Source organism: Leopardus geoffroyi, chromosome B3 (assembly GCF_018350155.1).
Source record: "Leopardus geoffroyi isolate Oge1 chromosome B3, O.geoffroyi_Oge1_pat1.0, whole genome shotgun sequence".
In the NCBI taxonomy this organism is placed as follows: domain Eukaryota; kingdom Metazoa; phylum Chordata; class Mammalia; order Carnivora; family Felidae; genus Leopardus; species Leopardus geoffroyi.
Window position 1 is genome coordinate 42,470,094 of NC_059337.1, and position 17,023 is coordinate 42,487,116.

A 17,023-nucleotide genomic window follows, 5' to 3' on the forward strand; every position below is an offset into this window, starting at 1 on the left:
AACCTGATTGGACATTTTTCTCTTAATTAAGCAGGCTCTGGCCAAGCAAAGTCCCTCCTACCGCGTCCTTCAATATTCCCTTCTTAAAAGGGTAGCAGTCTCCTCCTCCAAACCTCCTTACCCCGAGCCTTTTAAAGAACACCTTTTTCCGGGTGCACTTATAACATCCTTCATTTCGCTAGGATGGCGGGCTAATTTGAGCTCTTCTTCTTACACCCCCAAGATCAATGGGAAATTGAAAGTCTGTAGCCAGTGGCCAACTCAGCTGTGTTTTTTGTCCACCCTTGCTGCTGACCATGCATCACATGATAATGTAATAAGCCAGCACCGCCCAGAAACTGCTAACCTGGTACAAAAAGAAAGCTACTGAATGCTTAAGAAAGGTAAACATTTTAAAAAAGTTACTAGATGTGCGACAACTGTAAAATACTGAAAAGAGGAAACCACAAAAATCTAAAAATAGCTCATCTTCGGATTGCTTCAGGATTGTCTTTCAATTCTCTCCTAGGTGACGGGGTTCATCCAAAGAAAACAACAAAAGAGCCCTAACCAAGGGGATCCGCAACAAGAAAAAACTTTGGTCTTTCATCAAAAGACGAGCAAGTGAACGCAGAAGTTGCAAGTTTAATTGTAGGGTTTCAGAGATGTAGATATCCTATATTCTGTACTTTAAATGTCTTTTTGAATTATCAACAGCCTAAAACTATGTTGATAGAGGATTTCTGTTAATAGCTGCTGTTTATTAAAGTCAAACACTGTTTCAGGTGCTTTACATATATTAGATTAATTAAATTCTGACAAAAGCCCTTGGAAGAAAATATCCTATGTTGTACATGAAAAATGAGGTTCAGTGATGCTATATTGTCCTTAACCACAACCAATAACTTAAGCCTCTTCTATGGTCTCCAGACACCACACTCCTAGCCACTCAACAGTCTGATCTTTCCAAGTTATCCTTTAATCGACAAATCTACCATGTGAACAGTATTTTAGAACCTTGACACAAAGAATAAAACACGAGAAACACCAATCATGTAATGATGAAAATTACCATAGCAGTAGCAATTTTTAGAAATGTCCAGAAGCCACTGAACAAGGGGAATTTAATCAACACATTTGGGGGAGCAGGGTCTAGACTCAAATCTAGATATTCACTTTTTTTTAATATAAAATTAAAGCTGCTTCTTCAAGAAATTCCAAAAGAGGGATCTTAAAGATATTCTATGGTCTGGCAAGACGTATACAAGTATATGAGTCAGCTTTGATTTTGAGAAATGTGGACCTGCTTCTCACTGGTCCCAGAGCTGCCCCAAGTGCATGAGCACAGCCAAGTGACCATTCTCTAAGCTGGTGCGATCCTCTGCAAAGTAGATAGATTCCTTCCTAGGAGTGTTATTTCTCAGAAAGGAACACACAAAGCAGTCAGGTGTTTACCCAGCAAAGGGTGGAGACTTAGAGGGGAGGGAAAGCAGAAGTGTATAAGCAGGGGGCAGTGTCACCCACAGGACACTGTAACACCCAGGTTTACTAAGTGCAACCTTCACGGTAAATCACCAAACGGCCAGCAACAACATTTCAAATTTGATAGCACCTAAAGTTCTCAAAGCCTGGTCCCAGGACCATCAGCATCAGCACTATCTGGAAATGGCTCAGAAGGGACAAATTTCAGGATTCATCCTGGACCTGCCGAAGGAGGGGCTCTGGAAGCAAAGCCCTGCACTGTGAGTTTTAACGAGCCCTCCACACAATTGTGATGTATGCTGAATTTGGAGAACCACTAACACTGTGGGCTGAAAGCTCAAGTGATGGAATCAGACACACTAGAATTTGAAGCCAGAGTCAAAGACGAATATATCTGTGCAATTGAGGGTACTGGTTAAATCCTGGCTAACTGTGGTGATGACAGGGGAGGAAGGAAACATCTTTTGAGCTGGGAAACACTTAAAGTGGTAAAAGTGTGAGTGGAGATGGCACGGAAGCAGCTCAGGAAAGGGTTTGAGGACCTAACCTCAGCCACACAGCAGTTCCAAGCTCCCGAACCAATCGCTATGCCCTTTTGTCTAAGGACTGGAACCTGTCCGGGGGCTCAGAGGCAACTTGGGGCAGACAGCAACTGGTTTGAAAGTCCTGGAGTCTGAAAGTAGTTAGGGAGGTAGGCACCAGCTTTAGGAGGCTGCTGCTAAAGGGGAACATGAAGGCACCACTGGACAGTCATGGCCTTCTCAAAGCAATAGGAGAGTCCTAGGCTGTCAGGTACATAATGACAGAGGCAAACGCTAAAGAAACTACGGGCTGGTAATGGTAAGGAACAGGAGGTTAAGACAGAACGGATGAAAAACACAAGCTGAGGGGCCCCTGGGTGGCTCAATGGGTTAAGCATCCGACTCTGGCTCAGGTCATGATCTCACGGTTCATGAGTTCAAGCCCCACATGGGGCTCTGTGCTGATAGCTCAGAGCCTGGAGGCTGCTTCAGTTTCTGTGTCTCTCCCTTTCTCTGCCCCTCCCCCACTCGTGTTCTGTCTCTGTCTCTCAAAAATAAATGTTAAAAAAAGATTAAAAAAAAAACACAAGCTGAAATGCCTCCTTCACCGTTAGTTTGAAAACACAATCCACAGCCAAATTATTCCAAAGACCAAGTCCAAAGAAGGAATAGGAGTTTGAACAAACGCCAAGAGAAAAATTGACTGGAGGCCTCCTACTGTGTCAAAAGCTTTGCTTGTTGACAAGAGAATTATGTTGAGTTTGTGGTGAAAAACTTCCAAGTCCACTCTGATTTCTTCAACAGAGATTCAGAGCCTGAGTTGCTTTGTTTTCTCAATAGAACACATCCAAGGCACATGCCCACAAGACAAAGGCTATGGTCCTCAAGGCTGAGAGGGGTCCTCACTTGTTACCCACCTTCCCGTGCCCATCCACTGGCTATCTCCCTCTGCAGCACACAGCACCGTGGAACCTTGTGTGAACTCTAAGGCCTGTTAATTTTGCCTTCGCCAGATGTTGTATGTTCAACCTCAGTGAATCCAAGCTTTTGTCACCTCACAGACTATTTGCATTTTTCTTTTTTAAAGAACTGTTAATTGCAGAAACATTGGGAATATACCAATCATGTGGTCATATTTGCTTTCTGATTGCTACCTGTTTTTAACGAGAAATTATAGACTTACCTGAAGTCCCATACCACCCTTCTTTCTCTCCCTAACTATATTCACTTCCTTACAGTTCCCATGCATATTTGATTATGTTTCTTCACCTCCTTGTATCTATAAACAACATATTCTGTTTCTCTTTGTATTTTTAAATTCAACAGGTTCATTTTCTGGAACGTCTTGTTTCCTCTGTAAAGCACTTTGATGTTTTCATACATTTAAATTTGTGCCCCATCTAATGGACACGAAATGCTATACCGTTATTGATTTTGCATTTGGTTTACTTACGAGACTGAATATTTTTCCCTATCTTTATAAGTCAGTCGAGTTTCCTCTTTTCTCAAGTACCTATTGCTATCCAGGGTGGTCATTTCCTTAGTTTTTTCTTTTCTTAATGATTTCTGGATATTAATGTGTTGTTTGTAGTGTGCTTTGCAAATATGCAAATTTCCTCTTCCACACTGTGGAGCTTCACTCTTATTTTGGTAATAGGTTTCGCCCAATATTTTAATTTCAATAAATATAGGTTTATCAACCTGTAGAACTCTTATCACCCAGCATCAGTAATAGAGTATTTTGATTACTATAGCTTTGTAAGAAATTGGGTATTTACGTGAGTCCTTCAATTAGCCTTCGTCATTCTTCAGGCTTGACTGGTACATGTTACTTTTTGATGGTTATATTGACAAATACATATAATCTTATAAGTTTTTTTTTACTCACATATGATTAACATACAATATCCTATAAGTTTCAGATGTACATCATAGTGATTCAGTATTTTTACAAATTACAAAATGAACCCCACTGTAAGACCATCTGTCACCATATGAAATTATTACAATATAATTGACCATATTCCCTATACTATGTTTTACATCCCATGACCTATTTACTTGATAACTGAAAGCCTGTATCTCAATCTCCTTCACCAATCCAACAATTCCACTTCTGGGTTTTCAACGGAAGAAAACAAAAATACCAATTCAATGAGATGTAGGCATCCCTATATTCACTGCAGCATTATTTATAATAGCCAAGATATGGAAGTGATCCAAGTGTCCATCGATGGATGAATGGATCAAGAAGATGTGGTGTATATATACACAATGGAATATTATTCAACCAAACACAAAAAAGAATGAAATCTTACTATTTGCAACAACATGGATAGATCTAGAAGATATTATCACTAAGTCAGAGAAAGACAAATATGATTTCACTTACAAATGGAATCTAAACAATGAATGCACACACAAGACAAACTCACAGACACAGGAAACAAACTGTGGATTACCAGAGATGGGAGGGGTTGGAGGATAGGCAAAACAGGTAGGAAGGGGTTAAGAGGTTCATATACATTTTAAAATTAGGTTTTCTCATTACTTGGTATGTGGGATTTGGATTAAAATTGAACTGTATTTTATAGATGAAAATGAATTGCTATTATGACATTTAGTTTTCCTGTACGTTAATCCAACAAACCACTCCATTTATTCAGATCTTGACTTAGCTCTTCAATGAACTTTTATCTTTTATCATTTTATTGGTTAGATCTTGGAGCTTTTTAGATACCTCTATTCATAGGTAAATTATACTTTTTGTTCTAAAAGATTTTTTTGTTTTTTGTTTTTTTTTGTTTTTGTTTTTGAGAGAGAGAGAGAGGTCAAGTGGGAAAGGGGAAGAGGGAGAGGCAGGGAGAGAACCTCAAGATGTCTCCACACTCACTGTGAAGTCAGAGGCAGGGCTCAATCCCATGACTGTGAGACCATGTCCCAAACCAAAATCAAGAGTCATAAGCTCAAATGACCAAGCTACTCAAGCATCCCAAAGGTCTCTCCTTCTAAAAATTACATTTTCTTTTTGTTATGTATGGGAATACTATTTGCCATATATAAATAAATAGTATTTTGTTTTCCAGCCCTGCAGGTGAGAATGAATACTATTGTTTGGACCTAGGTGGTGATGAGCCATTATATGTTTATCTTTTTTCTAGGAACCCTGATAATATTAACTCTGAGAAGTTTCTCTGCAGACCAAGTGGATTATATATGCAGATAATTCCATCACCTGCCCAGAGTGACAGTTCCATTATTTTAGTCTTGCGTTTTCATCTTTTTCTCTTATTTTGTATTTTACTTATTATCTGCCCCTCTGCACTAGAATGTAGGTTCCATGAAGGCAGAAATGTTTGTGTTTTTTACATGGCTCTATCCCCAGTGCCTAGAAGGCATGCCATAAATTGCTGAATAAATGTTCCATTCCTACAAGAAACTAGTCATAACTGGCAGTTACATCAAAATACATGTCACGTTGCACTCTATTTGATTCCGCTAGTTCCAAATTAAGGTGAGAAGGTTTTTAAAATTTTCTTTCTTTCTGTTCCCTAAAATAGCCTGATCCTAGATTAGAGCAGAAATTAATGCTATCAAAACCAAAAAAACATTACAACAGATCAATGAAACCAGAAGCTGGTTCTTTGAAAGAATTAACAAAATTGATAAACCACTAGCCACTTTGATCAAAAAGAAAAAGAAAAGGACCCAAATAAATAAAATCAAAAACGAAAGAGGGGAGATCACAACCAACCCAGCAGTAATAAAAATAATGAGAATATTATGAGCAATTATATGCCAATAAAATGGGCAATCTGGAAGAAATGGACCAATTTCTAGAAACATATACACTACCAAAACTGAAACAGGAAGAAAAAGAAAATTTGAACAGACCCATAACCAATAAAGAAATCGAATTAGTAATCAAAACTCTCCCAAAAAACAAGAGTAGAGGGCCAGATGGCTTTCCAGGTGATTTCTACTAAACATGTAAGGAAAAGTTAACACTTACTCTCTTGAAGCTGTTCCAAAAAATAGAAATGGAAGGAAAACTTCCAAACTCTTCCTATGAAGCCAGCATTACCTTGATTCTAAAACCAGATAGAGACCCCACTAAAAAGGAGAACTATAGACCAATTTCCCTGATGAACATGGATGCAAAAATCCTCAACAAGATATTGGCCAACCGGATCCAACAATACATTAAAAAAATTATTCACCACAACCAAGTGGGATTCATATCTGGGATGCAGGGCTGGTTCAATATCCGCAAAACAATCAATGTGATTCATCACATTAATAAAAGAAAGGACAAGAACCATAGGATCCTCTCAATAGATGCAGAGAAAGCATTTGACAAAAGACCGTGTCCTTGCTTGATAAAAACCCTCAAGAAAGTAGGGATAGAAGGAGCATACTTCAAGATCATAAAAACCATATATGAAACACCCAACGTTAATATCATCCTCAATGGGGAAAAACTGAGAGCTTTCCCCCTATCGTCAGGAACAAGACAGGGATGTCCACTCTCGCCACTGTTATTCAACATAATATTGGAAGTCTTAGCCTCAGTAATCAGACAACACAAAGGAATAAAAGGCATCCAAATCGGCCAGGAGGTCAAACTTTCACTCTTCACAGATGACATGATACTGTCTATGGAAAACCCAAAAGATTCCACCAACAAACTGCTAGAACTGATCCGTGAATTCAGCAAAGTTGCAGGATATAAAATCAATGCACAGAAATTGGTTACATTCCTATACACCAACAATTAAGCAACAGAAAGATAAATAAAGGAATCTATCCCATTTACAATTGCACCAAAAACCATAAGGTACCTATGAACAAATCTAACCAAAGACGTGAAAAATCTATACACTGAAAACTATAGAAACCTTATGAAAGAAATTGACACAAAAAAATGGAAAAAGATTCCATGCTCCTGGATAGGAAGAATATTGTTAAAATGTCTATACTAACCAAAGCAATCTACATATTCAGTACAATCCCTAACAAAATAACACCAGCATTCTTCACAGAGCTAGAACAAACAATCCTAAAATTTGTATGGAACCAGAAAAGACCCTGAATAGCGAAAGTAATCTTGAAAAAGAAAACCAAAGAGGAGGCATCACAATCCCGGACCTCAAGCTGTACTACAAAGCCGTACTCATCTAGACAGTATGGTACTGGAGTAAAAACAGACATTTAGATCAGTGGAACAGAATAGACAACCCGGAAACGGTCCCACAAATATATGGCCAACTAATCTTTGACAAAGCAGGAAAGAATATCCAATAGAATGAAGACAGTCTCTTCAGCAAGTGGTGCTGGGAAAACTGGGCTGCGACATGCAGAAGAATGAACCTGGACCACTTTCTTACACCATACACAAAAATAAACTCAAAATGGATGAAAAACCTCAATGTAAGACAGGAAGCCATCAAAATCCTTGAGGAGAAAGCAGGCAAAAATCTCTTTGATCTTGGCCACAGCAACTTCTTACTCAACACGTCTATGGAGGCTAGGGAAACAAAGGCAAACATGAACTACTGGGACCTCAACAAAATAAAAAGCTTCTGCACAGCAAAGGAAACAATCAGCAAAACTAAAAGGCAACTGACAGAATGGGAGAAGATATTTGCAAACATCATATCAGATAAAGGGTTAGTATCCAAAATCTATAAAGAACTTATCAAACTCAACACCCAAAAAACAATTCAGTGAAGGAATGGGCAAAAGACATGAATAGACACTTCTCCAAAGAAGACCTCCAGATGGCCAACTGACATAGGAAAAAATTCTCCACATCACTCACCATCAGGGAAATACAAATCAAAACGACAATGAGATACCGCCTAACACCTGTCAGAATGGCTAACATTAACCACTCAGGCAACAATAGATGTTGGCGAGGATGCGGAGAAAGAGGATCTCTTTTGCGTTGTTGGTGGGAATGCAAGCTGGTGCAGCCACTCTGGAAAAAAAGTATGGAGGTTCCTCAAAAAAAAATAGAACTACCCTACAACCCGGCAACTGCACTACTGGGTATTCATCCAAGGGATACAGATATGCTGTTTTGAAGGGGCACATGCATCCCAATGTTTATAGCAGCACTATGAACAATAGCCAAAGTATGGAAAGAGCCCAAACGTCCATCGATGGATGAATGGATAAAGAAGATGTGATATGTATGTATGTATGTATGTACACACACACACACACACACACACACACACAATGGAGTATTACTCAGCTATCAAAAAGACTGAAATCTTGCCATTTGCAACTACGTGGATGGAACTAGAGGGTATTAGGCTAAGTGAAATTAGTCAGAGAAAGACAAATATCATATGACTTCACTCATATGAGGACTTTAAGACACACAACAGATGAACATAAGAGAAGGGAAACAAAATTAATATAAAATAGCCTCGATCCTAGTTTTCATTTTGTTGTTTTGTGTGGTTTATTTTCAACTGATAAGGCAATTTCTTTCAAGTTTAGTGATCTACTCAGATTTTCTCAGCATCCTTTTTGTGTCTATTTTCAATTTATTTTTTAGTTTTTTGGCTTCAAGCTTTCATTTCATTCTCTTAGGATTTTTAAAACGAGTTTATCTGAAGTTCTGCCTCATTTTCATGACCAATAATTTTTTTTTTTCCTTTTTCTACTTTTCTTTTTTCTTGATCAAACTTACCAGAGATTAACATATTAATTTTTCCAAAGCAGCAGCTTTGGGTTGTGTTGATTCTATGATTTCTATTTTATTACTTTCTCTTGACTAAAATCTTTTATTCTCATCTTGTTTTACTTCTCACTCTCTGAGTAAAGCACACTAAATTGTTCCACTAAAAATGTATATCTGAAATTCTCCTTGTAATACTGTTTTTTTCCTTTAATTATTTTAAACTAATGTCAGGTGCACACAGGTTTCACAACTTATCATCCTGGTGAATTGGTCCTTCTATCTTTATAATGGCCTTCTCTGTCTCTACTTCAGTTTTTTTGGTCTTAAGTCCTATTTTGTGTGACATTAAATACAGCTTCTCTAGCTTTAACTAGTTTCCTAGGGCATTATTTTCTATATGCCTTTAAACTTTCCTCTGTCCTTAAGATGTGTGTCTTTTAGAAATAGTACAGAGCTATATAATATGAGAGCCTCTATTAATAGTTTGATTTATTTTTTCTTGCTAGGATGTCCAATATTTAGAAGTATTTCCCTTAACTTGTACATCTTATATACCATAGGGTGTGTTTCCATAATCCATCTGGCTCAACTACTCTTGCATCGGTCAAGTTGTTTGTATCTCCTCTCCACTCTTCCTCCTTGGCACTGGTTTGGAAGTTATGCCATCTACTCCTATTCTTTGAAGCTGCGAATCTTTCCTCAACATTATGAAAAATCTCCAACACAGAAAATGTTGAAAGAATTATACAGTGAACACTCTATACCCATCACCTGGAACTGCCCTCAGTTTTATCACACACACTTGATTCAAGGTCTAAAGTTTATCAGGGCATCTTACCTTCTTTGAAAACAGTAAGATCCATAGAAGGCTTTGACTCTGATCACTTTTTCGAGTTTTCCACCATGTTTTTAAGGGGCCTGCAGTTCGTCATTATTACACTGGTTTTGGTGTTACTGCTGTTTTGAGCTAATTGTTCTTTACATTTGCCTTGTATTCTGCTAAATTCTCTCATCAACATTGCTTCTGGCACCATACCTTTGCCACCTTTCTTGAAATAATTCACAGCAGTCTCTATAGCCTGCACTGCAACTTTTGAAATCCTAAATAGACCACACTGCATTCAAAACATAGTTACAATCAGGGCCAAGTTTCACTTCTCCATAGTAACAATTTCATGTTGATTTGCCAAGGAGACTATAGCCTCAAAAACAGCAAGGAATTAGCATATATTTTCCTATCTGCCCTATACCCAGCACAATAGAACACACATCCTAAGTCCTCCTGTACCTGACACAATAGAACACACATATGAAGTCCTCATGGAGTGAAAGAATACCAGATGGCATGCTCTCTGCAAGCATTTTCTTACCACAGAAGAGCATCAAGTATGCATATGATTATTGGATTGTGCTGGGTCTATTTCACGCTCTGATAAAATATCCCTTTCTGGGGCTCTTTGCAGAGGACCTGAAGCAAAGGGTCATGGAGATAAAGCACATCAGACTCGATCTGGGACAACTGGCTGTTTTCTGGATTCTAGCTCTCCATGGCTCTGTGTCTTATTTCTGTCTCTGTGTATCTTGCATCTATTTCCCCCATACGCAGAGCAGACAGGAGCCATTTAATAATCCTTAAATCTCTGAAAACTGAAAATCTTCCAGAGTCTCCGATTTCCGTTGTTCTAAATAAATACCTCCACCAAGCTGGTACTGAGTCCAGAAGCCATTAAAGGATCTGAAGAAAGGTGTGGCGGACCTCACAGAAAGGTCCAGAGTAGGCAGGCTTTGAGCAAAAGTGCTGTACAAATTTTTTAAACAGTGAAAGAAATATACTCACTAATGTACCTTATTGAGAAGCTATGTGGCTGATATTGTGGCCTGGCTGGACCTTTAACCTGGCTCTGTGACATGTCTAACCTCTTCACCTTTTTTTTTTTTTTTAAACTCTGAATTCGTTCAAGCGCATAGTACATAGGAGAGCCAGGCAGGAAAAAACAAAGGCTGGCAAAAATGGCCCAGCCAGTCACCAGGGACAGCTCAGACTTATTATCCCTGAAAACATTCTGAATTTCCAACACACAGTCAGGGAAATGTGACCCCATTGTTTTGTTTTAATTAAAAGGAGACGAATATCCTCAGGAAGTTTTACCTGAACAGTATATGCAATAATGTATACAATTAAACATCTACATAAAATGAAAATGCCTCACTACCTAGACTAGATTTGGTCTAATTAAAAAGTAAATCAAATTCATAAGGAAAAATAATTGCCACTAGGCATAATAAGTTTGTTTTAATTTGGAATCTGAGTAAGGATACACATAAAACTACAGGCATGAGCTACTTACTATAATCTCAGAAAAACGAAACAGACTGAATACGATTGCTTAACCTTCGTTACCACAGATTAAGACAAGGGGCATCTTTTACTGGAGTGTAAGTGTGAGGTTTTCCAGAGGCCTCCAAACTGCAGGAGACACCGTAAGAGCAATACCAATGCTGTGATACCATTTGGAATCCCAACACAAGTAAGGCATCGGGGGTGTCACAGAACAGAGAAAGGCAAAACTTCCCGTGGTTCCTGCAGGAAGGAAGCCAGACCGACTGGGTAGTTAACGGGCCCTTGGGAACGCTCGACTATAGGACTTGTTTGGAAAATACAGAACAAAGTCAGTGCCACGACATGTGTAGGGCCATTCTCAGACTCAAGGTCAGTCAAGGCCTATATTGTAGGCCAAAGAAGCACATTGGATAGGTTCCTTGGGATTCATTAACATAAGGGGAGAGGGTGTTTTGTTTTGTTTTGTTTTGTTTTGGATAACAACTCAGTTTAGCACAAACACTATGTTGTCCAAGCACCTCTGTCACCTCTGCCAAAGAAGTCAGGTTTTCTTCTTACTCTAGGACATATGCTGGTCCCAGTTACTTCCCACCAAAGTTAAAGTGGGATCAAGGGCCAAGTTGGCATTTATGTTATCCTTTCTCCTCAATGTACTTGAACACAATGCAGTTGATGCCCTACTCCACACATCTCATTTTGGCATATCCTACAGACAAGTGACGTCTGCCCCCAGCTGGCATTCAGCTCAGGTCCCACTACCAAAGCCTCTACAAGCTGCATTCTAGATGACAGCAGGAGATTGATGTCAAGACACTCTGGATATTGGGGAAGGGGTTGCTCAGCCAAATGTTTCAACTGTGCTAAGAGGAAGCAGAAGAGGTTTGGCGGGGGCGGGAATAGGTAAAGAAATATTACCAGAGGAAGAAATACACAAAACCCTTGGAGAAGCTGATCAAAACACAGGGCAAGATCACTTCAAACTAAAGCAGCCTAAGTATGGCTGGGTCTGTCCTGTTGGGCATTTCTAGGAAATTCAACCCTAAGGCCCAAGTTCTGTGGGGCCATAATGTATCTGTAAAGGTGCTTTCTCTTAAATCTCCAAGTACTGAGCCCTCCCCCCAAACACCCCATCATTTTATACAAGACAGCCAAAGACCAGATGTGTGGAAGAGTGAAGCATTTAAAATTTTTTTAAATGCTTGTTTATATTTTTTTGAGAGAGAGAGAAAGAGAGGGAAGGAAGGAAGGAAGGAAGGAAGGAAGGAAGGAAGGAAGGAAGGGAGGGAGGGAGGGAGGGAGGGAGGGAGGAAGCAAGCAGGGGAGGGTCAGACAGAGAGGGAGATACAGAATCTGAAGCAGGCTCCAGGCTCTGAGCTGTCAGTACAGGGCCAGACATGGGGTTCGAACCCAGGAACCATGAGATCACAACCTGAGCCAAAGTCGGACACTCAACCTACTGAGACACCCAGGCGCCCTGAAGAGTGAAGTATTTAATGTGTATCCCACACTTTCAGAGCCACGGAGATTTCCTCATACTGTAATAAAGAATGTGAAGCTCTTTTATGCTCTGTTGTTCTAATATAGGAGAGTCTTGCAAAGAAATTCAAGAGGACAAAATCTGGCCCAGTGTGGAAAAGGGAGGTTCTGATGGGAGAGGTTTCAGAAGATGGAGGGCCTGAGCTTGCTGGGGAACTCCCGAGATATCCTAGGACAGACTAGACAATATCTAAGCAGAGCGCTACAGATTCTATGGTCTCCATAGAAGCTCCACGCCCCAACTTGGAGCAGTAGCCTCCATAGTCATCCCAGCACTGAATTTCCAGGCCTCCTGCTTTTCCCAAAGACCACAGATTTGATCCTATACTCAACTGAGGAAAAGCTAACAACCTCACAAATGACTGAAACTAGGGTATGTATTTTATGTATATGGCTCAAAAACACTGAAAAGAAGAGCAGAGAACAAGAAAAGCAAAAGAAAAAAACAAAAGGTTATTTACTCTAAGAATCCTGGCTTGTGTTTATGTTCCACATGAGGTCCAAATTGTATCTGGGCTTGAAATCCTCCAAACTCACAAGCTTTCTCGAAGGAGACAGGGTGGGAGCCGTTCAGGATATCATCCCGAGCCTGAAACACAAGAGGCAGCGAAAAGCATCAGGAGCTTGGGGGAACAAGGCAAACTCTCCAGGGACACAATTCTTCATCGGAGCACACCCTCCCTGTGGAGCAAGGGGAAAGTGCCAGCCAAATGGGACGCATCAGGACTATGCAGGTGACTAGCACGACAGGATTAAAACAAAAGGAAAGCAAGTCCTTACCCCAAATTGCCTATAGATAGAATGCATCAGCGGTATGAGGTATATTAAAACTAAAGCTTCAGAAGTGAGTATGAAAAATAAAGAGGCAAGAGAAAAATTAACTAGAGGCAAAATCAACCCAATTCCCATCCCCAGAAAAAGGCCAATGTAATACACGTTGTTGGCAGGGGGAGAGAGAACTCCAATGACAGTAACTCAATACTACAGACATTTAAGGTAAATAAGCAAATTGCACAGTCCCAGAATCAGGAACTGACTATGTCTGAAGTCTTTCTCCCAGTTCCTGACCCATCACTGCTATTTATTCTTCTGTCTTTTCTTTCTCTAGTTAGGTGACCCCCAGACCAGTCTCCAACAGGTGCTCTAAGCTATGGCTCAGAGCCTTTAACCAACAAGCATTTTCTTATTGCCTTGCCATCTTCTTTCTTTCTAGCCTCCCACCCCTCCTCCCTCCATGCCATTCCTGCACCCACCAACTCAAGGGTCAGCAAACTTTTCCCATCAAAAGGCCAGACAGTAAACATATTAGACCTTGCAGGTCATGTGGTCTCTGTAACAACTATTGAATTCTACCACTGAAACATGAGAATAGCTGCAAAAAATATGTAAAAGTGACGAGATACTGAAGGGGTTCACCAGTGTGTAACACAAACAAATGAGCTGTATTCCAATAAAACTTTATTTACAAACATAGCCAATGCTATGGCGGCATTTTGCTGATCCCTGCATTATTTCTAAGGGCAGATAAGTAGATAAATGGAAGGAGAGGAAAGGGAAGGAGGGAAGGAAAGAATCTAAGAAGAAAGAGGGAGGTTTTCCTTGAGCCAAACAAAGACTGGAGACCATCTGGTGTGAAGCCAACGTCTTCCATGTTAGCAAAGTGTGAGCTCTGAAAAGTTCAATGACTTGTCTGAGTTTCGACAATAGGTTAACGGTAAAGACATAAAAGGTTATGAAGAGAGTATCTTTCAATAGTGAGAAATATGGATTTTTTTGGCCAACATTCACATGTATTTCAAGACACTAGCAAAGAAAGCTCTAGTTCAATAGTGAGCGAGTTAAGTGCCTCAAAGTCAGGAAAAGAGACAGAGAGATAGTACCAGCCACTGGGTCCCAATCTGAGATGCCAAAGAAAGGCACCACAACCAAACATGTGAGGAATCCCTCAACAGTGCCCAATGGAAACCACGTGCCACAAACACCATGGAGGCCACAGCTGAGTGTCTCTTCACCACAAGCCAGTAGCTTCTTGAAGTCTCCCCACCTTCAGTGAGTATTAAATGCTGTACCTGAACATAAAGCAAGTTCAGCTGCACAGGGTCTCTCGAGTCCACATTCTGATCGGAGTAGAAGAACTTCCTTCTAAGCAGCAACGTTTCATGTTCATCTACCCCTTGTTCTCTGAATGTTCGGCTGTGATCCAGCCAATTTACTGCAACACAACAAGACAGATCTAAGCATTGGGTTTATTCTTCCTCTTAGTTTGAAGGGATTTATCAAAAGAGAAGCGGATTTCTGGAACACCGATACTCAGTTATAAGTACTTCTATTAGAACTGTGCTTTTTAACTTTGCAAAATAATTTCACATACGCCATCATATACCATGTGACGCACCAAACACCAAAGAAGGGCAAATTCCCAGCCATTCCTCAAGTTCGTTAAAGCCCCACAGTCATAAGAAAATCAATGCTTTATGCCAAGACAGCCAAGTTAGCATTTTCCTTTAAGTCAATACTGGATACTTCAGTCTCATTATGTGAAATAATTTATAAACTGAGTATCAGGAGTCACCTCCACCCTTAGGCAGAAAAGAGGAGGAAAATAAAAGTCATGGGGAGGGAAGGGGGAGGGAAGGGCAGGACACTGAGGGATCAGGGATGGTAGAACCCTGCCTGTGGCCCAGTTTGAATCTCATCCCAGAAAATGCTCACCTGTTATCTGGGTGCACAGGAATGGATCACCCCTCTATATTTTCTACAGCTCTCACTCCCAAAAGCCTCCCTGGGCTTAGCACACAACTTGTGACTAAGAAAGCATTACAAGCCTCACTGGGTTATAACCAACTTCAGCACAGGGAATGTGCGGGAGTGATCTCATCTCCTGCAGAACCTGAGAGAGTATCATGCACATTATAAAAATCCTCAGGATTTGTCTACCATCATCTCACTTGGAAAGAAATATGCAACTGGAAATCAAATGAGGTGAAAAAAAAAAAAAAAAAGAATGGAGAAAGGGTCAGAGGAAATGAAAGGCCCACTGAAGATCAATAAACATAATGACAACGATGTCATCTTCCCAATGCAGCAGCAAGGACAATGAAAGAAGGAGCCTGGAAAGGTCTACGTGAACTGTGCGTGATCCTCGGTGGGGTGGGGAATGTCCTGCAACCAGGTGCACGTAGCAGAGGCTTTGGGGACACGTGGGGTGTACATATTGGCTTTTCCAAATATTAACTGTGTGTCCACAGAGGACAACTTTCCTATGATATAATTACCATTTTGTAACCTCTAAGAAATAATGGATGTCAGCAATGGTCACCGATGGCTATTAACATCACAAAAAAGGACAAAAACCAGATACAACCCTCTGCTGGATGTACACTACACCACAGAAGGAGTCTTTACTTTAAATGTATACACACATACACACACACACACACACACACACACACGAATCTGATCAAGTCTCCAGATCCCAGGGGTTACAAGAGACAGAAGTACATGTTAGCTGATACCACAACCAATAAAATCCAGATTGTAGAAAACTCTATACAAATAACTATCTGCTTTTTTCTTTCCAGAAACTGCAAGGAGAAAAAAAAGAAAGAGAAAGAGAGAGAGATGGAGGCCAAGTTGGAGACTAAAAGAGGTGTCACATCATCCAACCTTGTTTGGACCCCAGTTCAAACAAATAGTAAGCTTCTTTAGAAAACAGTGTGAACATAATTTGTTTATGAGATTACTTTTTTAGATGTGAAATGGCACCAGAGTCATTTTTTCCCCTTCTTTAAGGTCTTTTAGTGCCACAGACCAAGATATTTATAGACGGAATGAATCAACAGAAAACTCCTGCCCTGGGTCCCACAGGTGAAGGGAGGTAGGTGAGGCCCCTCGTGCTCCCGGCCCACATTTCTTTCTCCGACACTCACGGTCATCATCCGTGTGGAGTTTTGCCTTCAGCTTCTCCATCTTCCTCTCGTCTCGCAACAGTGTCCTGTCTTTTTTTAGCGTACCCGTCCCTTCCTCTTTCTTTTCCTCAATCGTTTCTTGGATTAAAGAATATTCTTCATAGTTCGTTATTCCTAAAAATAGAAATGAGGTTACAATTACCAGGGATTATGAAGCTGTCACTCCTTCCAGCCGGGGCACCCTTTGGTACTCAGAGCCGCCCCTTGTAGCAAAGGATCAGGGAGCCACCCCAAGGAGCACACATCGAGAAACTGGCCGAAAGGGTGGCTTTTCAGCTAATGAAGCCATGTTTAAAAGGTCACATTCGATTCTCCTAGTTTTCGACAAACAAGTATGGAGTAGAGATCATGCAGAACAAGGCAAGGCAACGTCAACCAAGCAGTGGCTGAAAGAGCACGTCTTCCTTTGCATGGAGAGAAGACTAAGACAGGCCAGCCTACTTTCTCCAAACATCTGAAGGGCTTCATGAAAAAAAGCAGACACACTTGTTCTCTGAGGGCA

At 40.4% G+C, this 17,023-nt stretch overlaps 1 protein-coding gene across 13 annotated transcripts in view; it reads right to left on the minus strand.

Annotated features, from left to right (window-relative positions):
• The window catches only part of TLN2 (talin 2), a 437,549-nt gene that overhangs the window by 176,925 nt on the left and 243,601 nt on the right, over positions 1-17,023 (minus strand). For all 13 annotated transcript variants that reach the window (XM_045449534.1, XM_045449533.1, XM_045449530.1 and 10 more), the window contains 3 exons: positions 16,483-16,635; positions 14,623-14,765; positions 13,015-13,142 (listed from right to left, as the gene is read on the minus strand). In XM_045449534.1, coding sequence (XP_045305490.1) covers positions 13,015-13,142; positions 14,623-14,765; positions 16,483-16,635 — 424 coding nt within the window. The remainder of the gene's footprint in view (positions 1-13,014; positions 13,143-14,622; positions 14,766-16,482; positions 16,636-17,023) is intronic.